Source organism: Triturus cristatus, chromosome 1_1 (assembly GCF_964204655.1).
Source record: "Triturus cristatus chromosome 1_1, aTriCri1.1, whole genome shotgun sequence".
In the NCBI taxonomy this organism is placed as follows: Eukaryota; Metazoa; Chordata; class Amphibia; order Caudata; family Salamandridae; genus Triturus; species Triturus cristatus.
Genome location: NC_140579.1, coordinates 9,127,280 through 9,148,512, shown reverse-complemented (window position 1 = coordinate 9,148,512; position 21,233 = coordinate 9,127,280). Strand labels below are relative to the sequence as shown.

The 21,233-nt window shown below is 44.7% G+C and overlaps 1 protein-coding gene across 1 annotated transcript in view; it reads left to right on the top strand.

The window, feature by feature from the left end:
• LRRC46 (leucine rich repeat containing 46) overlaps nt 1-21,233 on the top strand; it is a 100,049-nt gene that overhangs the window by 65,025 nt on the left and 13,791 nt on the right. Inside the window, exons 5-6 of the mRNA XM_085608748.1 lie at nt 5,093-5,202; nt 21,100-21,169. Of these exons, the coding sequence (XP_085464874.1) occupies nt 5,093-5,202; nt 21,100-21,169 (180 nt within the window). The remainder of the gene's footprint in view (nt 1-5,092; nt 5,203-21,099; nt 21,170-21,233) is intronic.

Below are 21,233 nucleotides of genomic sequence, written 5' to 3'. Positions count from 1 at the left end.
TTTATTGAAGGTGAGACAGGAGAAATGTCAGATAGTGTTGGTAACTCCGTTTTGGGTGTCACTGTTATGGTTTCCATCAGTGATGGCGCAGGCTTGTGCAGAACCTTATTTGATTCCAGCAAAAAAAGGACTTTTAAATAATGTAGAAGGAGAGGAGCATTCTTTGGTGCAGAGCAAGGTGCTGAACCTTCTTGTCTGGAGAGTGTCCGGAGATGTAGCAGTTTCAGAGGACTTTCAGATAAGGCTACGGAGGTATTGGAAGAATCTTGGGCACCAGGAACAAGGAGTAGGTATAGAGGAATTTGGAGAATATGGGTTTGTTGGTGCATGGAAAGGAGTCTGGATCCCATGGAAGCTCCTGTAGTTGAGGTGGTAAATGTTTTGTTAGAGAAGTTTGAGGAAGTTTTAGGTTACAGATCAATTAATTGTTATTGGTCAGGGGTTTCAACAGGACATGCACTTGTGGACAACAAGTCAGTTGGGAGAAATACTATGGTTTGTAGGGTTATGAAGAGTATGAGATTGAGGAGACCACCTAAGGCAAGGTATAATGTACTGTGGGAAGTCAACGTGGTGTTGAGTTTGTTTTTACAGTGGCCAGCAAATAGGTACTTGGATTTGAAAAGGATCAAAACGATGTCGGAGACTATACTTTATCCAAAATTTGAAGAAGAGAGGAAGTTGTTCGTAGTGGAATGTTATGTTTGAATATGAAAACAGGATATTGGAATTCAGAAGGCATGGAGAGAATCAATTATTGATATCATATGTAAAACCTTATGGAGTGGTCAGTACAGCAACTATTGCTAGATGGGCGAAGAATGTAATGAGAGAGAGAGTGGTGTTGACGAGGAGTATTACAAGGCGCATTCTGTAAGAGGTGCGGGAGCAAGTGAAATGTATTTGAGTGGAGGTAGATTGGAGGAAATATTGAAAGCTGTATATTGGTCTAATGTAGGAGTTTTTGTTAAGCACTATTTTAGACCAATAAAGCATGTGTCTATTGTGATTCTAAAAGGCGTTAAACATGCATAATGGTAGCCTCCAGTCTTGAAATGAAATGGCGACTCTCCAAGCAAAGAGAAATGAGAATCAAGATTTCATTAAAGACTCGGAGGCTAACATTATCCCTCCCACCTCACTCTAAGAAGGATAAAAATATGAATTTGAAGATCTGGGTTATTTTATTTCTGAGGTATAGCATTGCAGTTTTTTGTTTCATAGGATAATTTAGTTTTTTTCTTAAGAAAATATATTATTAATGAATTGCATTAATGTTTGGATGCGCATTTGAGAAGATGTGGACAGACAAATGTTGATGGTTTGTTTTTTATTCTCAACAGAATAGTGAGAGAGGATTTTGAGAGCATGGCGGATAGAAGAGGAGGAAAAGGAAGCGAGAAAAAGAGGATGTTCGCGAATTCAAAGAAGGGGAATGTTGGAGACCACGGATATTCATGGACACCACCAACTCATCAGGACCGCCAAGAAGACCGCCTTCAAGGACCGCCTAGACAACAACGCACACAACACCAACACCAAAGAGCTCTTCAGCATCGTGAAAGAACTCTCCAACCCCAGCTCCAACACCAACGACATCCCGCCATCTCAAGACCTGTGCGACTCCCTGGCCACCTTCTTCCACCGCAAGATCACCAACATCCACGACAGCTTCAACTCCGAACCCCCCGCACCCACCACCGAATCCACCACCCCTGCGACTACCACTCGCACCAGTCGCCTGACCGTCTGGTCCAGCGTCAGCGATGAAGACACCATCAAAACCATGAACTCCATCCACTCCGGATCCCCATCGGACCCCTGCCCTCACCACGTCTTCAACAAAGCCGGCGCAACCATCGCGCCCCACCTCCAGAAAACAATCAACTATTCCTTCGAGACAGCAACCTTCCCAGAAAGCTGGAAGCACGCCAAGATCAACGCCCTGTTGAAGAAGCCCAAGGCGGACCCCAAGGACCTCAAGAACTTCCGGCCCATCTCCCTGCTCCCTTTCCCGGCAAAAGTGACCGAGAAGATTGTCAACAAACAGCTCTGAGACCGCCCTCATCGCCGCCACTGACGACATCCGGACCCTGATGGACAAAGGAGAAACAGCCGCCCTCATCCTCCTGGACCTATCAGCAGCCTTTGACACGGTCAGCACGCGTCCATGACGCCGGTATCCAAGAGAAGGCCCTGGCCTGGACCACATCCTTCCTCTCCGGCAGAACCCAGAGCGTCCGCCTCCCACCCTTCCGCTCCAAAACCACTGAGATCATCTGCGGCGTCCCACAGGGATCCTCCCTCAGCCCGACGCTGTTCAATATCTACATGGCCCCCCTCGCCCACGTCGCACGACAACACAACCTCAACATCATCTCCTACGCCGACGACACCCAGCTGATCATATCCCTCACCGAAGATCCCCACACCGCCAAAGCTAACCTCCACAGAGGAATGAAGGCTGTAGCCGACTGGATGAAGGACAGCAGACTGAAGCTGAACTCAGACAAGACAGAGGTCCTCATTCTCGAACCCACCCCATCAGCCTGGGACGACTCTTGGTGGCCCACGTCACTAGGCACAGCCCCGGAACCCACGGACCACGCACGCAACCTGGGGGCATCCTCGACTCCACTCTCTCCATGACCAGGCAAGTCAACGCCGTCTCCGCGTCCTGCTTCAACACCCTGCGTATGCTCAGCAGGATCTTCAAATGGATCCCCCTCGACACGAGAAAAACCGTTACCCAGGCCCTCATCACCAACAGACTCAACTACGGGAACGCCCTCTACTCAGGAACTACAAACAAGCTCCTGAGACGACTCCAACGCATCCAGAACGCCTCGGCCCGACTCATCCCCGACGTCCCCCGCCGCAGCCACATCACACTCCACCTGAGAGGCCTGCACTGGCTCCCCGTCAACAAAAAGATCACCTTCAAGCTCCTGATCCACGCACACAAAGCACTGCACAACACCGGACCCACCTACCTCAACAACCGACTCAACTTCCACACCCCCACCCGAAGCCTCCGCTCAGCCAACCTCGCCCTCGCAACAGTCCCTCGCATCCGAAAAACCACCGCCGGCGGCAGATCCTTCTCCTACCTCGCCGCCAAGACCTGGAACACTCTCCCCACCATCCTACGACAGACCCAGGACCTGCTGGCTTTCAGAAGACTCCTCAAGACCTGGCTCTTTGACCAGTAGCACCCCTCCCCTCCCCAGCGCCTTGAGACCCTCTCGGGTATGTAGCGCGGCTTTACGAATGCAGTGATTGATTGATTGACTAGAGTGTTCTAGTGTTTTGGTGTGTTGTACTTCTTTGAAGGTGCTGCGGAGTGGCAATTAAAGGTTATTATGCATAATGTTAGCCTCCGTGTCTTCAATGAAATCTTGATTCTCATTTCACATTGCTTGGAGAATAGCCATTCTCTGCTGATTAGTGTCTGTTCCATGTCCTTATGTTTTTCTTTCGCTCTTCCTGATGTAGTTGATTTCAACTCACTTTTTACTCCAAGACCATTCCATTCACGTTCTGTCCAGTTCAGTCTATAGGTGTAAGTTTGGTGTTCATGCTTACATTCAGAATAGACCTTATATGGGGAGCCTTGTGTGTTCACGTTCATCTTTTGACATCACTCTCTTTCCAAGACTTCCAATGAGTTTGAATTAGGTGATCTTGCTTGCTTCCTGCCCAAGCCTTACATGAATGTGTTTCTGACAAAGGCCTTACTAAAGTGTGGCCAAGGTGCTCATATTCATTTTCTGAGCAAAGCCTTCTATGGATGTGGGTATGGTGTTACTTCTTGATTACTATTTATACGAAGGCTTTACAAGGGTGAGAGTAAATAGTTTCAGCTCACTTTCGAATTAAAAGGGTGAGGGTATTTTTTTGTTCAAGGCCTAACCAGAGCAAGGATAAATAAGCGTGATTACCCTCTACTTAGCTCATTTTCTTCCCAAGCCTTACATGGTTGTGGGTACGGTGTTACTTTTCAATCACTATTTATCTATGGGCTTAAAAGGGGCAGAGTAAAGAGTTTCAGCCCACTTTCTGATTGAAAAAGGGGAGGGTAATTTTTTGTTCAAGGCCTAACCAGAGTAAGGATAAAGTAACATGACCCTTACGCTCCTTTTAGCTCATTCGCCCCAAGACTTGCATGGTGGTAGTAACAGTCTGTCTACGCCCTTGAGTGTTCAAGTTATGCATGTTATGCATGGCACAGCATACACCAATTAGTTGCCACCGTGGAGCTTCTGGTAGACTTTGGTCTGCAACTGTGACTTTTCTCAATAGAGAAAATTATGGGGAAAATAGCATAGGAAGGTCATGCAACTACTTCCTGTTTCACAATAAGTGTGGGTGATGTGTTTTGGACAGTGTAGGGTTTTACCCATGGTTGTACTCTAGTGGGTGTGGGTGCACATTCATGCTTTACCTGTTTGCCTATAGATGTCATATGCAACCTCTGACGTGTGTTGTACCTTTGATCATGTCTTTAGGTCTTGCAGCCCATCCAAAATGTCAGACTGTCACTCAGAAGAAGGTTTCCCTGAACCGTCTACTGTTGTTTCTGATTTGGCACTATATGGTGCGTCTCACATTTACCAACCGTAGCAGTCTATTCCTTTGATTCCTTATCCTCGGAAACAGCCTGTTCTCTGGCTCTTCACGATGTGGAATTTTAAGTATTGTTATATCTTAAAATTCATATTGAGGACATCCCTATCTCTAACACTAACTACCACTTTTCCAAGTAGTCTTCAATATCCCCTACTATTAAAAGCAACATAGATAAAGTCCACTGCCAATCCTGTCTTTGCCCCCACCCAGAGCTTCATCTGTATTTCCCTTTTTAGAGCCATATAGCTCTGCTGCCAGAAGAGAGTAAACACAAAACTTCAGGCTTCCCAATAGTACTGTCCACACTGAAGGGGAAAAGCATTTCCGGCATCCTTGCAGAGGTGATGGGAAGGGGTTCCTGCTTATTTTCTGACAGGCCTTACCTGAGTACATGTAACGAGCTCCTGCTTGATGGTAAGATGTTCCTGCATACATTTCCTAACTAAGACTTTACATTTTGCAGGTTCCTAACCTTGGCACAAAACCAGATACAGAAGCTGAAAAATCTCAGATCCCTCCAGCGCCTGCAGTTTCTGGACGTATCCGATAATCAGATTGACAATTTGGAGTCTGGTATGAGGTCTTGACTGTTTCAGCCCCCTCTCACTGCCTCTTTCGAAGCCACAACCCTTCGAATAAGTTGATGCTTCCATTCTGAATCTCATCCAGGATGGGTAACCCCACCAAAAAACAAGTGTGGAGCATGTACATAATGCTGGACAAAGACTCCTTACCTACATCCCAAAAGGTGTATGAATTTAGGAATCCCAAAGCTTTGCACTTGCGCTCACAAGTTTTTCCAAGTACACAAAAACTGAAGATCCACTAGCTTTGAATATTCTCTAATCAGAGGCATAGAATTCCCATTGCTCAATGCCTAGGACATATATATTGGGGTAAAGGCCATCGAGTTTTCATGTTTATTTTGTCCTTTGGACAAGTAGGCACGACCCCTGCAGCACTTTGGCTGCACGTTTACAGCACCACATTATGGATCTGTGTGGAAGAGCATTGTCTGAAGTTACAGTAAGGTTTTTATCCATATGATGATGCTGTTCAAACTTGTATGTATGGTTCATTAATGGAAAGTTCTTACTAATAGGGTGGGTGCTCTAAGGAAATCCTTGCACTACTGACAGTGATTCCAGTATATAAATGTGCACACGTTTGCAAAGTTTAACACTTTAGGGCCGCCTATAATGCTCCCAGAAAGCTCTCTAATTACATGCAAATATTCAAAATAAGGCAGGACGTAAAATTGATGATTATCTGCTTTCAAAATAGAATGTACACATAACATAGCAACTGGAAAACATTTTTTTTGTTAAACTGGGCAATTTTAGGTACCATTTCTCTGAGGCATCGTTTAGTAAAATGTGTTTGACAGTGCTAGCATTTCCCCAAAAAAATAATCGAAGATTTGTGTAAAACCAATTTCAGTAAGATTATAGAAAACTTGAAAATGAAATAAACAAGCATTGCCAAAGACAATTGGGCTGGCACTGATTGCCACCTTTTTGGTTTTGTCAATGGGTTTGTTATGACAGAGTTTTTGTAAAACTTTATTGTTGTGGAAGCTCCTGGGCTCGCAACAATTTATCAAAAACTTTGGCTAAAAGCATAAATGTTTTTTGGTCTCAAAAACCACACATTGCCATGGTAGTCCCTTGCACCGAAGGCAACTACTTTGTATGCAAAGTGCTCCTTATGAAATTGCAGAATACCCACACTCACAGTGAAGTTAATCTTATATGAATTTATAAATAGGTCTCATTTTTATAAAAACAAAAGTCTTAGTTCACACCAAACACAATTAGGAGCCCAACTATTTAAAAATCCAAAAATTGCCTATATGGTATTTACCCTTTCGTTAGTGCAGATTTAAAACTTTCATGAATTTAAAGAGTTTAGAAAAGGAGGGCTAGAAATCATACTACTAGAAAAACTTTATGAACTGCATTTTTGTGTGCGCAAATATGCATGTGTATGTTTGCTCATGTGAAAATCTGCTGAGCGTTTGCGAAGACAGTAGGTCTAGCACTGATTGCCACCCTTTTGGTTTTGTCAAAGCATGTTTTGTTTTGACAGAACGTTTGTAAAATGTATAATTATATATTATTTTAATATATCATTTTAATGGAAACAAAACTCTTGGTTACACCAAACGTAATTAGGGGCCTAGTTATTAAAGAAAGTCACAAAATTGCAACTATGCTATTTATTCTTGCGTTAGTGCAGATTTACAACTTTCATGAATTCACAAACATGTAAAAAAGTAGGCCTGCAAATCGAACTCCTAGAAAAGGTTTGTGAACTGCGTTTTAGTGTAAGCAAATATGCATGTATATGTATGCTCATGAGAAAATCTGCTGAGCGTTACCAAATCCATTTTACCTACAACCTTTTTTTCCCCACCCTCCAAAATGTTTTACTTCTGCCCTTCAATCAATAAAATTTATTGTAAAGCACGACTACTAACCTGTTAGGGTCTCAAGACGCTGGGGGGGGGGGGGGGGGGTTGCGGGTTAGTCAAAGAGCCAGGTCTTGAGGTCCTTCCTGAGTTGCGGCAGCAGTGGTGTTTGCCTGAGGTGCAGAGGCAAGGAGATCCAGATCTTTGCAGCGTGGTAGGAGAAGGATCTTCCTCCAGGTGTGGTCTTGCAGATCAGTGGGATCATGGTCAGGGCCAGTTGGGAAGAGCGGAGCTGTCCGGTGGGAGTGTAGAAGGAGATGTGGTGGTTAAGGTGCGCAGGTCGAGTGTTGTGGAGGGCGTTGTAGGCACGCATGAGGAGCTTGAAGGTAAATTCTTTTTTATAGGTAACAGTGAAGGTCTCTCAGGTGGCTGGTGATGTGGCTGGAGCATGGGATGTACATGATGAGTCTGGCAGAGGATTTCTGTATGTTCTGCACTTTCTTTAGGAGTTTCCGAGTGGTGCCGGTGTAGAGTGCATTGCCATAGTTGAGTCTGCTGCTGACGAGTGCATGGGTGACCGTTTTCTTGGACTCGGTGGGGATCCATTTGAAGATCTTATGAAGCAGTCTGAGTGTGTGAAAGCAGGAGGACGAGACAGTGTTCATTTGGTGGTTCATTGAGAGCGGAGTGTCCAGGATGATGCAGAGGTGTGAGGAGTCCGATGATCCGACTGACCGGAGTGGAAAGAAACCGGGCTGAACAACCACCGATCTCCGGGATCACTCAGCGGTCTAGTGGCACTAGGGAGGAACATGGAGGCGCACCCGACTCATCAGCGCGAGACAGACAAAGGGGGTGGGATCCGGATGGAGGTGTGTCCGATGGTGGAAGGAGCGGGTCGGAGACATCCGAGACAGAAGCAGCGGCGATGAAGAAGTGAGGAGAAGGAGGCGGAGCAGGCGAGGAGCCCGAGGGAGAGAGAGAGACGAAAGACACGAGATCGCAGAAGCATCGGATACTGCAAACAAACCCGGCGGGCCAGAGAAGAGAGAGGATGCTCCGAATCCCTACGCCATGGCCCCGATCTCGGTTCGTGGCACGAGGCGAGTACCGTTAGGGGGGATCATTCTGGTGGGGGTGGTGGGGTGGTACGGGACAGTAGGGCATGGTGTTTCGTTTTGCTCTGTCACCTGGACAACCCTCACTGCGCACCCTGTTCCTTCCCCACACGGCATCTGGTGATGGTGGCACGTATTGTATATAAGAAGAGGGCCTTGACACTAAATCCGGTTTCTGTTTTATCATTTATTTCCCCTGGGAAGACGTGACAGCAATGACCAGACCAGGATCGAGTCTCGAGGAGCCCGGGTGGACGGCCAAGAGGAACTCTTCTCATCCCCCCCCTTGTGTTCTGTTTGTGCACCTGATTTGAAGGCCACCTTTTGGATGGCAGTACGGACCTTATGGGACTGATATACAAAAGGGCCTGAAAGCGGTTGTCTCATAAAAAAATAAAGTCCCTAAAAACCTTGTACTATACACGTGCGGTGTTCCCTTCTGCCCCCCGGGTTCACTCCCCGCCTACAAAGTGGTGTCAGAAGAGGGATCTCCCACCTGTTCCTGTGTGTCGAACCATGACACAACCCATGCCTGTCAAGGACGTCACAGCCCAACTAGCCTAGGGGCAGCGGCACCTACAGCTGGTCCTGGAACAGCAGATGCAGACAGCACAGATGGACAGAGAAGCCCTGCAAGGGGCCCTTAGAAATCAGGCCGACCTGCTCACTACTAACCAGCAAGTGCAGGAAACAGCGATATTGCACCTCACGGACGCCATTGTAAGCACCCGAGTACGCCCTAATGTCCCCAGGACTGTCCTTCAAAAATTCCAAGAAGGAGACGATCCAGATTACTTTATTTTTTATTTTTGAAAGGGTGGCAACTACAGCAGCCTGGCCCCAAGAAAGGTGGGGCCAGTGCGTTGCCCCGCTCCTCTCCGGCGAGTTACAAGCTGCTTATCAAGCAGGCAACCCTGCGGGTACCACAGCCTATGAGGATGTAAAAAAGGCCATCCTCGAGAGGTTAGGATGCGACCAAGAACATTATAGAAACTGGTTTCGAAAGGAAAATGGGGTGCGGGAGACAACCCCACGCCCTGTATTTTCAGATCAGAGACCTAGGCAATAGATACTTGACCCCCCATTCCTCTTCAGTGGCTGAAGTGGTAGAAAAGGTCTATCTGGAACAGTTCTTGGATGCCCTACCCCCTAGTACACGGTCATGGGTGAAGAAACACCCCAACCTCTCCTCCACGTCAGCGGTAGAGATCGCTTGTGCCTATCATAGGTCGCCTGATTTCAAGGCTCGAATAGCACTGCCCCAGTACAACCCAATCCCGAGAGGCACTTCTAAGACCGAGAATAAGCCCCAGATACCTCCCCGCCCGATCCCCAGGCCTTCCTACCCGCCATCTGGTCCCAGCGGGCAGGAGCCACAGTGTTACAATTGCGCAGAATGGGGGCATATAGCCAGAAAGTGTCCTCATCGCACCCCAACAGTTGAACCGATGGAGGTGGGGTATACAAGAGGCCGTATATACGTAACGGGGAAAGGTCCTCATCAGTATAGGAAGGAAGTCCTGCTCAATGGGAAGAGACAACAAGCCCTGCTAGATACTGGGTGCCACGTTAAAGTAGTGGACGGCTCTTTGATTTCCCCTCCCAGTTAAAAGACTCAGAACAAGTGAGGGTAACCTGTGTACACAGGGATACCAAAGCCTACCCTGTGGCGGAGGTCCTGTTGGAAGTGGACCATGATCCCCATTTGCGAAGAGTGGGGGCGATACCCGCCTTGCCCGAAGCAGTCATTATAGGGACAGTCCACCCTAAGTTCGAGACGTATTTGAACAATACTAAAAGGAACGGCAGGACCTGGCTACAGGAGGCCCCTTTTTGTGGTACTGATATAGAGTCCCAAACACCAAAACAAGAAAGAGTACACAGGAAAAAAGACGAGATAAGAGAGATTTTGCCTTTCGCAGCTTTCACGTCCTGCCTTTCCTCTCTCCCTTACAGACATCGACAGAAAGAAACCGGCTAGCTTCCGTATGGCGCAACGGGAGGACAACACCCTTACCAATGCCTGGGAGCAGGTCCGTGAACAAGAGTCAGAGCAGGTAGGACCATACTTTCTTTTACAAAGGGGGTTACTGTACAGGGCTGTGAAGGGGGGATCACAGATATCTACACAACTGATAGTACCAACACCATTCAGGGAACATGTACTCCTCTTGGCCCACAACAAGATAGGGGGAGGACATTACGGCAAGGAAAATACATTGAAATATCTCCTACAGAATTTCTATTGGCCAGGGGTGTACAGGGACGTAGCAAAGCATTGCGCTGCTTGTGTTCGCTGCCAGTCTACCAATCCTGGAGGGGTGGTGAAAGCCCTGTTGCAGCCACTGCCCATGATAGACGTCCCTTTCAACCGGGTGGGGATGGGCCTGGTAGGACCTCTGACGCCCTCAGCCAGAGAGCACTGTTAAATCCTGGTTATGGTGGACTACGCCAGTAGATATCCGTAGGCCTTCCCGCTATCAAGTATGACCACCCCTGCGATAGCCCAAGCTATGATATCGTTTTTTTTCGAGATTGGGGTTTCCAGCAGAGATACTAACCGACCAAGGGACCCCATTCATGTCTCGTCTTATGACACAAATATGTACAGTGCTGGGCATTGACAAAATCAGAAGCACTGTTTATCATCCCCAAACAGATGGCCTTGTGGAGCACTATAATAAGATGCTCCGCAAGGTCGTCTCGGACTTCCAGAGAGATTGGGACCAAAAACTACCCTTGGTCCTCTTTGTGTTGAGGACCCACGAACAGCGGTCTACGGGGTATTTCCCTTTCGACCTGGTGTTTGGGCGGAAACCCAGGACCTTGCTTGACATGGCGGCAGAACAGTGGAAGGACACGACCACATGGAAGAGGCCCAAGTGGCCCAGAAGCGGTAGTATGACCGGAACAGTCTCCTACGCGAGTTCTCCCCTGGTGACAAGGTCCTACTGTTGCTCCCTTCTATGGAGGACAAGCTACTGGCGAAATGGCACGGGCCATACGTCATAGAAATAAAAGTAACCCCAGTCACCTATAGCGTGTTACTGCCCCACCGTGTTGGTGGGAAACAAAAATATCACGTCAACCTGTTAAAAAAGTGGGAAGAACTCCTGCCCTCCCAAACGGCAGGAACACCCGCTCATCTCGCCTGTACCAACAGACCGTTGGAGATACCCCTCCTGTTGGTCCAGGAAGCAGCGGTCGAACCGGTACCCACGGGAGAGTGTCTGTCATCCACACAAAACAACCAACTGACGTCTCTTTTAGAGACCTTCCCGGGTCTCTTTTCCTCCAAACCAGAATTAACCACCATGGCCCACCACGACATTGTGTCCCTCGACAAAAAGATCGTACAACAAAAACCCTATCGTATCCCAGCAGCCCGTAGAGAAGCAGTAGAGAGGGAGGTTTCGGACATGCTTAAATCCAACATCATCGAACCCTCCCAGGGCAATTGGTGTTCCCCTGTGGTAGTCGTACCGAAACCAGACGGGAATCTGCGTTTTTGTATATACTTCAGGAAGGTAAACGCTGTCACCAAATTCGACAAATACCCCATGCCAAGAATAGACAAGATGGCCGAACGCCTAGGGAAAGCTAGATGCATGTCAATCCTTGACCTCACAAAAGGGTATTGGCAAATCCCTTCATCCCCTGAATCCAAGGAGAAGACAGCATTTGCGACTCCCTCCGGTTTATATCAATTCAAGGTGCTCCCCTTCGGGTTGCATGGGGCATTGTGTCCCAGAGATTGATGGACCGCATTCTAAAACCTCATAGGGGATATGCCGCAGCATATCTTGATCACATCGTCATATATAGCCCAACATGGGGAGAACATCTACAACACCTAGAAGCCATGCTCAGAGCAATCCAAAGGACTGGCCTCACCATTAACCCCAAAAAATCACTGTTAGGAACCAACACGATCGAGTATTTATTAACAGAGTTTTTTGGTAGTAGTATTTTCCTTTCAGGAAAAATGGAACCGCACAATCATTAGTTATTTCTTGACAATGTTTTAAGTGTGACAGTAATATATCTCTATATATTTATTTGTATCTTTATCGGGGGGCTATTCTGTTCTTTCTAGCACCTACTACCAAGAGGTGCCAAACACCACAACCCAAGGGTTAGGTAAGCAAAATTATAACAATTGAAAGAAATGTGCAGCACACCCTTAGATTTGTCAAAACAGTTCAAATTGAAGTATAGGACAATCCAATGGCTTATTTGATACCAAGCCAATAATCATACATTTATTAGTGGATAATAATACATTTTCAGATTCTTCAATGCTACTCGAAAAAGCAGACTCCACATCACTGGCTTGTCTTCACAAACGTATTTCTTTTTCTTTTTCTTTGATGATACATCCAAACAGAACTGCCAACACGTGTTTCGTCTCCCCTTAGACTTTGTCAAGGCTATAATACAAGACATATGCTTCATTTGTAGTTTACCAGGTAAGAGAAATGTGTTCAGTGGATAAGAGTCTGATAAACCATCTAACACATAACACCTAAACATAGTTAAATGTACTTTACATAGTACAATTCTTTTCTGTTTTATTGATCATTTCAAATCAAATTTAAAAAAGAAGAAAACCATTGTCCTCCAATATTTCATAAATATTAACGATATATGCATCCTCAAAATTGAACAAACAAGGACATATTCATTTTTTGTCCCTACAAATTATAAGGATTAGAGCAAGAGATCAAAGAATCCGACAATAGTCAAGTGCGTAAGGAGATAAAAAGCCTGAAAGGATCACCACAAAAGAATACTAAAAGAATACGTAGGCACCCAAAGTTTGTTGAGAGAAAGAATTAACTCATAGGAAACACTCTATGTTGACCCTATAATTTTCTAAAAATAACCCGATACCAAAAGTGCCCAGAATTTGCAGTGAATAAACAGTAGCTCACCTACCAAAAAGCAAACTGGTTTCTGACCATACAGTGCATCCCCTAGCGCAATTGTGAAATTGCTCACATTATTGCCATAATATTCCTCACAAATCTATATGATAAAAGGAAGAAAATCAAGAGTCAAAGCGCAATCGAACCTATTATATCTCGCATGTTATTTCTACTGTCAAATAATACTATTATTTTTTAAGTTCATAACAGTCTTTCGCTGTGCATGTAACCATGATAGAAATAGCCATGATATTAGCACAATTTTCTAATAACTACAACCTCCTATGAGTTTTTCCTATTCATTTTTGGCCTAAGTGAATATCCAAACCTCGTACCTATTTCCAATATTCATGCATATGTATGTGAAGGAGAGAAAAAAAAGTTCCTAAAGCCTCCGTATGGAAATTTAAGCACAACGCGATAACGGTTACATCCATTAGGAAACAAACCTTAGACATCTTGCACACCTATTGCTATTTCACAATCTCAAAGATTTTTTGTAAATAAGGTCAGTAAACCATATATTACAATTCTTATCATTATCACTTGAACATACCCCGCTATTAATGGACAAGTCTCACCTTAAAAATATATTTGAAGAATCAAGTTAAACTCCGACCAACAATTTAATCAACCTTGAAAAGTTTCATTCTACAAAAAAAGGGAAGGAAAAGTACATTGAGATATTTCCTTCAACACGACAGGAGTTAGTCCCAGCCAAAGCCCGCCATATGCGTCAACCCGCGTGTTCCACTTATTGAAAAGTTTACTGAGAAAGTGATAATCAGCGTCTGTGTCCTGTTACGACTTCGTTATTCTGTGTTCGAGCAAACGCTTGAATCTGGCCGCATTTACGTAAAGAAGAGCGTACGAGGTGTGCGTCTTCGGTCACATGACATGTCATGTGACCCTACACTGGAATACTGTGTACGTTTCTTCACCGAATGGCAAAAAACCCACTCCATTTTGGATGTATTTATTTCGTTATGGCGTCATCTTATATTTCATCCTAAGATTTATATACCTAATCAGATGACCAATACTAATATTAAAATATTTCTTTCTCAATTGATCCTGACTATTTGGATCATTTTAATTGGTCGAGCAAGATGTCCACATGACATGTATTGCGATTACATGATATAGTGGCATATTTCTATCAGCCATGGAAAATAGGGTTGTTTACGCAGATTTTATAATCTTTCCAGTGTTCTTCCATATTTGTCTAAAAACATATGATTACCTAATCTTATTTATTTTCACTAAAACAACAATAAAAACATACTCCCTTATTTTTCTATTTCTCTTCTGTGAATCTTTAACATGAGGGAAACAAGTAAAAAAGATAGATTGCGAAAAGATATAAAGAGTAGTTAAGCTCATTATACTTGTTGAAAAAAGAGAGAATAATTCACAAAAAGCTGCTTTTTTCATAGTGATTCACATATACATATTTTGTTAAGTCTAAAACTATATGGATATAAGTCTATCTTACATTTTTAGCATCAGTTTCTAAAGCATAGACAAGGTTTTCTTCCATGAAAAATCCATTAAACATACTATGTCCTCAATTGCTGATTACTGATGGGTACGCTAGGGCATTAAACTCAATAAGAATTTTTGAAGATTCAGTCTTGTAGGAATACATGCAGTTCCCTGTCTGTATTAATTCCCTGGTCAACAGCCCTCAATTTAATCAACCACCTAGATTCCAGTTTCCGTAGGGCCAATGTACGGTTCCCTCCCCTTGGGTCTGCCTCTGCTACAGCTATTCCGTGAAACCTAAAATGTTAAGTATTTCTGAAGATTGATGTACACTGTTGTAATGGGCAGCTAAGGGATAACTACTATTGTTGTTTTTAATTGCCCTAATGTGTTCCTGAACACGCTCTTTTAAAGGACGAATTGTACTTCCAATGTAGATTAAGCCACATTGACAAATAATACAATATACAGTGTATTTGTTATTACAATTCATGAATTGATTAATTCGATGAGTCTGTCCTGTGTTATAACTGAAATTTTTTATTTTGTCCATAGCAAATTGGCATATGTTGCACATTGTGCATTTATAAAAGCCCGCCGGCTTTCTCGGTAGCCAATTCTTAGTTTGCCCTGTTATACTGTTTTTAGGTATCGAGGGACTAAGAATGTTTTTAAGTGTCCTACCCCTATTGTGAATTACTTGTGGTTTCACAGGGATATATTTATTTAAACTGGAATTCAATTTAAGCAAGTGCCAATGTTTGTGCAATATTTTGTAAATGTCATGACTTTGTGTATTATATGATGTTATTAATGCAATCAAGAGAAATAGAAAAATAAGGGAGTATGTTTTTATTGTTATTTTAGTGAAAATAAATAAGATTAGTTAATCATATGTTTTTAGACAAATATGGGAGAACACTGGAAAGATTATAAAATCTGCGTAAACAACCCTATTTTCAATGGCTGATAGAAATATGCCACTATAGCATGTAATCGCAATACATGTCATGTGGGCATCTTGCTTGACCGATTAAAATGATCCAAATAGTCAGGATCAATCGAGAAAGAAATATTTTAGTATTAGTATTGGTCATCTGATTAAGTAATTAGGTATATAAATCTTAGGATGAAATATAAGATGGCGCCATAACGAAATAAATACATCCAAAATGGTTGGGTATTTTGCCATTTGGTGAAGAAACGTACACAGTATTCCAGTGTAGGGTCACATGACATGTCATGTGACCGAAGACGCACACCTCGTACGCTCTTCTTTACGTAAATGCGGCCAGATTCAAGCGTTTGCTCGAACACAGAATAACGAGGTCGTAACAGGACACAGACGCTGATGATCACTTTCTCAGTAAACTTTTCAATAAGCGGAACACGCGGGTTGACGCATATGGCGGGCTTTGGCTGGGACTAACTCCCGTCGTGTTGAAGGAAATATCTCAATGTACTTTTCCTTCCCTTTTTTTGTAGAATGAAACTTTTCAAGGTTGATTAAATTGTTGGTCGGAGTTTAACTTGATTCTTCAAATATATTTTTAAGGTGAGACTTGTCCGTTAATAGCGGGGTATGTTAAAGTGATAAGAATTGTAATATATGGTTTACTGACCTTATTTACAAAAAAAGATTGTGAAATAGCAATAGGTGTGCAAGATGTCTAAGGTTTGTTTCCTAATGGATGTAACCGTTATCGCGTTGTGCCTAAATTACCATACGGAGACTTTTGGAACTTTTTTTTGTCTCCTTCACATACATATACATGAATATTGGAAATAGGTACGAGGTTTGGGTATTCACTTAGGCCAAAAATGAATAAGAAAAACTCATAGGAGGTTGTAGTTATTAGAAAATTGTGCTAATATCATGGCTATTTCTATCATGGTTACATGCACAGCGAAAGACTGTTATGAACTTAAAAAATAATAGTATTATTTGACAGTAGAAATAACATGCGAGATATAATAGGTTTGATTGCGCTTTGACTCTTGATTTTCTTCCTTTTATCATATAGATTTGTGAGGAATATTATGGCAATAATGTGAGCAATTTTCACAATTGCGCTAGGGGATGCACTGTATGGTCAGAAAACAGTTCGCTTTTTGGTAGGTGAGCTACCGTTTATTCACTGCAAATTCTGGGCACTTTTGGTATTGAGTTATTTTTAGAAAATTATAGGGTCAACATAGAGTGTTTCCTATGAGTTGATTCTTTCTCTCAACAAACTTTGGGTGCCTACGTATTCTTTTAGTATTCTTTTGTTGTGATCCTTTCGGGCTTTTTATATCCTTATGCACTTAAATATTGTCGGATTCTTTGATCTCTTTCTCTAATTTTTATAATTTGTAGGGACAAAAAATGAATATGTCCTTGTTTGTTCAATTTTGAGGATGCATATATCGTTAATTTTTATGAAATATTGGAGGACAATGGTTTTCTTCTTTTTTAAATTTGATTTGAAATGATCAATAAAACAGAAAAGAATTGTACTATGTAAAGTACATTTAACTATGTTTAGGTGTTATGTGTTAGATGGTTTATCAGACTCTTATCCACTGAACACATTTCTCTTACCTGGTAAACTACAAATGAAGCATATGTCTTGTATTACAGCTTTGACAAAGTCTAAGGGGAGACGAAACACGTGTTGGCAGTTCTGTTTGGATGTATCATCAAAGAAAATTAAAAAGAAATAAGTTTGTGAAGACAAGCCAGTGATGTGGAGTCTGCTTTTTCGAGTAGCTTTTTCGAGTAGTAGTACACTAATAAATGTATGATTATTGGCTTGGTATCAAATAAGCCATTGGATTGTCCTATACTTCAATTTGAACTGCTTTGACAAATCTAAGGGTGTGCTGCACATTTCTTTCAATTGTTATAACGATCCAGTATTTAGGTTACATGATCAAGGAAGGACAGATACTTCCCCAGTTAAACAAAGTAGAGACTATCAGACCGCTTTCCAGGCCCACAACCAAACGAGACGTCCGTTCCTTTCTAGGGTTTATAGGCTACTATCGTAGATTCATACCCAATTTAGCTTTAACACCCTAAAACGTGCCATTTGTACCGCCCCAGTGTTACACTGTCCTGATTTCAGTCACACGTTTGTTCTCCAAACCGATGCCTCGTGCCTCGGTCTGGGTGCTGTGCTATACCAGCCTGACCATAGAGATGATCTGAAACCAGTACTTTACATCAGCAGAAAGCTCTTTGCACGGGAGGCGAACTATTCAACGATTGAGACAGAGTGCTTAGCCATAAAATGGGCCATAGAAGCCCTACAGTATTACCTACTGGGACGGAGGTACATAGTCCTCACTGATCACGCCTCCCTCACCTGGCACACGAATAACAAAGACACCAATCCCCGTGTCCTGAGATGGTTTCTTGCTTTACAACCCTTTTCTTTCCAGACTATACACAACCCGGGGACAAGACAAATTGGCGCAGACTACCTATCCTGACACCCGTCCTCTGAATGGCCCCGACGTCCATTCCAAAGGGGGGAGATGTGTGAGGAGTCTGACGATTCGACAGTGGGGAGAAACGGGGCGGAACACGCACCCATCTCCGGGATCGCTCAGCGGTCTAGCGACACTAGGGAGGAACACGGAGGTGACGCACCTGACGTCATCAGCACGAGACAGACAAAGGGAGTGGGATCCGTATGGAGGTGTGTCCAATGGTGGAAGGAGCAGAGTGGAGTGGAGACGTCCGAGACGGAAGCAGCGGCGACGAAAGGGTGAGGAGAAGGAGGCGGAGCGGCTGAGGAGCCTGAGAGAGAGACGAAAGACACGAGATCGCGGAAGCATCGGATACTGCGAACAAACCAGGTGGCCCAGAGAAGAGAGAGGATGCCCCGGGTCCCTACACCACGGCCCCGATCACGGGTCGTGGCACGAGGCGAGTACCGTTAGGGGGATCACTCTGGTGGGGTGGTACGGGACAGTAGGGCACAGTGTTTCGTTTTGCTCTGTCACCTGGCCAACCCGCACTGCACACCCTGTTCCTTCCCCACACGGCGTCTGGTGGTGGTGGCACGTATTGTGTATAAGAAGAGGGCCTTGACACTAAATCCGGTTTCTGTTTTATCATTTATTTCCCCTCCCTTTCATCACTGAGTGCCCTGGGAAGACGTGACAGCAACGACCAGACCAGGATCAAGCCTCGAGGAGCCCGGATGGACGGCCAAGAGGAACTCTTCTCATCCACCCCCCCTTGTGTTCTGTTTGTGCATCTGATTTGAAGGCCACCTTTTGGATGGTAGTACGGACCTTATGGGACTGATATACAAAAGGGCCCGAAAGCGGTTGTCTCATAAAAAAAGAAAGTCCCTAAAAACCTTGTACTATACGCGTGTGGTGTTCCCTTCTGCCCCCCCCGGATCCCGACCCCACCTACAAGTGGTTTCATGCGTGGTCTGTAGGTGTAGGAGGTTCCTGCGCGCTGTGGGCCACCAGGAGTCGTCCGAGGTAGAGGGGCTGTGCCCAAGATGAGGACTTCGGTCTTGTCTGAGTTGAGCTTGAGGCAGTTGTCCTTTATCCAAGTGGCGACTGCCTTCATCCCGGTGTGGAAGTTCCTCTTGGCTGTGGGTGAGTCTGTGAGGGAGAGACCCAGCTGGCTGTCTTTGGCAACAATGTTGAGTCCATGGCTTCTGACGATGGCTGCAAGTGGGGCCATGTAGATGTTGAAGAAGGTGGGGCTCAGGGAGTGGGGGAGGATCCCTGAGACACTCTGCAGCTGATCTCTGTGGGTTCTGATTTGAACGGTGGAAGTCTGACTCTCTGTGTTCTACTGGTGAGGAAGGAGCGGATCCATTCTAGGGCTTTGTCGCAGATGCCGGCGTCGTGGAGACTTGCGCAGAGGGTGTGGTGAGAGATCTAAGAGGATGAGGGCAACAGTCTCACCTCAATCGAGGAGGATGTGTATGTCGTCTGTATCGGTGAGGAGAGCGGTCTCGGTACTGTGGTTGCTGCTGAAGCCCGATTGGGAGAGGTCCAGGATGTGGTTTGTTTTGATGAACCCGGAGAACTGGGCATTGATGGCTTTCTCGATGACTTTGGCTGGGAAGGAGAGCAGATAGATTTAGTTCTTGAGGTCCATCGGGTTGACCAAGGGTTTCTTCAGTAGGGGGTTGATCTCTGTGTGTTTCTAGTCTACAGTGAAGGTGGCGGACTGGGTTGAGTAGTTGATGGTATGGCACAGTTTGGGTGTGATGAAGCTGCAGGCCCTATTGAAGATGTGGTGAGGGCAGGGATCCAAGTGGGCTCTGGAGTGAAACCTCTTTATGTTCCTGAGGGTGTCAGAGGTTAGGGTGGTCCAGTTGGGCTAGGTCTGCTGGGATATGGAGTCTTTGGTTGCGGGTGGGGGTGGGTAGGTCTTTGGTATCGAAGCTGTCGTAGATCTCCTTGATCTTGCAGTGAAAGAAGGTGGCGAGGTTATCACAGAGGTCTTGAGAAGGGGGAATGTCCGATGTGTCTGTGCTGGGTTTGGCAAATTCTTTGACCACAGCGAAACATTGGGTTAAAATAGGTCTAGGGCAGTCCAAACTAATGTGTTTATTACCAGGGGGCACTAGCCTAATTAAAAGTAATGAGCCACAGCTGGATATAATGATCCTATAGGGCTAGTGTGGTGCAAAGGTTCGACATGTTTCATGCCAAATTAGCCCCTAACGGGTCTGGTGGCATTTCATCAGGACCAAAAGAGTGATAAAGGGTACTTTAACAGTACCGCAAACCCGGTTCAGTGATTCTTCACTGATAACCAGAAGCAGTTGAATGCCCCGGGTTGAATGATCCCGAGGTGAAAGATCCCTAGAGATTAGGGCTTGTGCTGGCGGGGATAGCAGAGCACTTCGTTGCTCTGATGGCAGAGAGGCAGTGCAACTAACGTCCGTCCTACACTTGCTCCGGGCACCGTAAATGAAAATGCTGCAATACCTTTTCACTTCACTGCATGGTACCAAAGAAACAAGTCCCAGAGACCATTAGATATTCTCTAAAATCCCACACCCCTGTCTGATGCCAGGGTGGAGGGCAGAGCTGCTGTTTAAAAAGTGGATATGGCTCAAGATCTGTGACTCTAAAACAAACCTTACAAAAAAAGAAAAGTTGCTTACTTGTAACTATTGTTACAATTGAGAATTACTTGTCGTTAAAATTTTTCTTGGGGCTCATCAACACTGAGGACTAGCAACTCAATCACTATCAACTTAATTGTAATCTAAATGATGCTCGCCACATTATACCCACTCCTGGTTGCTGATGCAACACTTGTAGTTATCTAATATTATTATGAAATGCTAGTGGTATCTGTGCTTCCACGACCCCCTAAACTTTCTTTGCCCTTCACCATGACTTGTGTTGGATGTACTCTAGAATGTAAAAGGCGTGTGGCATTGGTTAATAGTGTGGGAGTTTGAGAGACATTTCCTGATCTGGGGGGGTGGGGGGGTGTTTAAGAGAATACCACAAGATCTTAACACATCTCAAAGGCCTTTTGTCTTATTTGCAGGTGAGCTACCTCCCAGTCTCATCATACTGCACCTGACTGGGAACCCCTGCACCAATAATACGAGTTACAGGTAAGAGGCCTCACCACTGAAACAAATACTGAATGTAGAGGCCTTTTTTCCACACACAACAGAT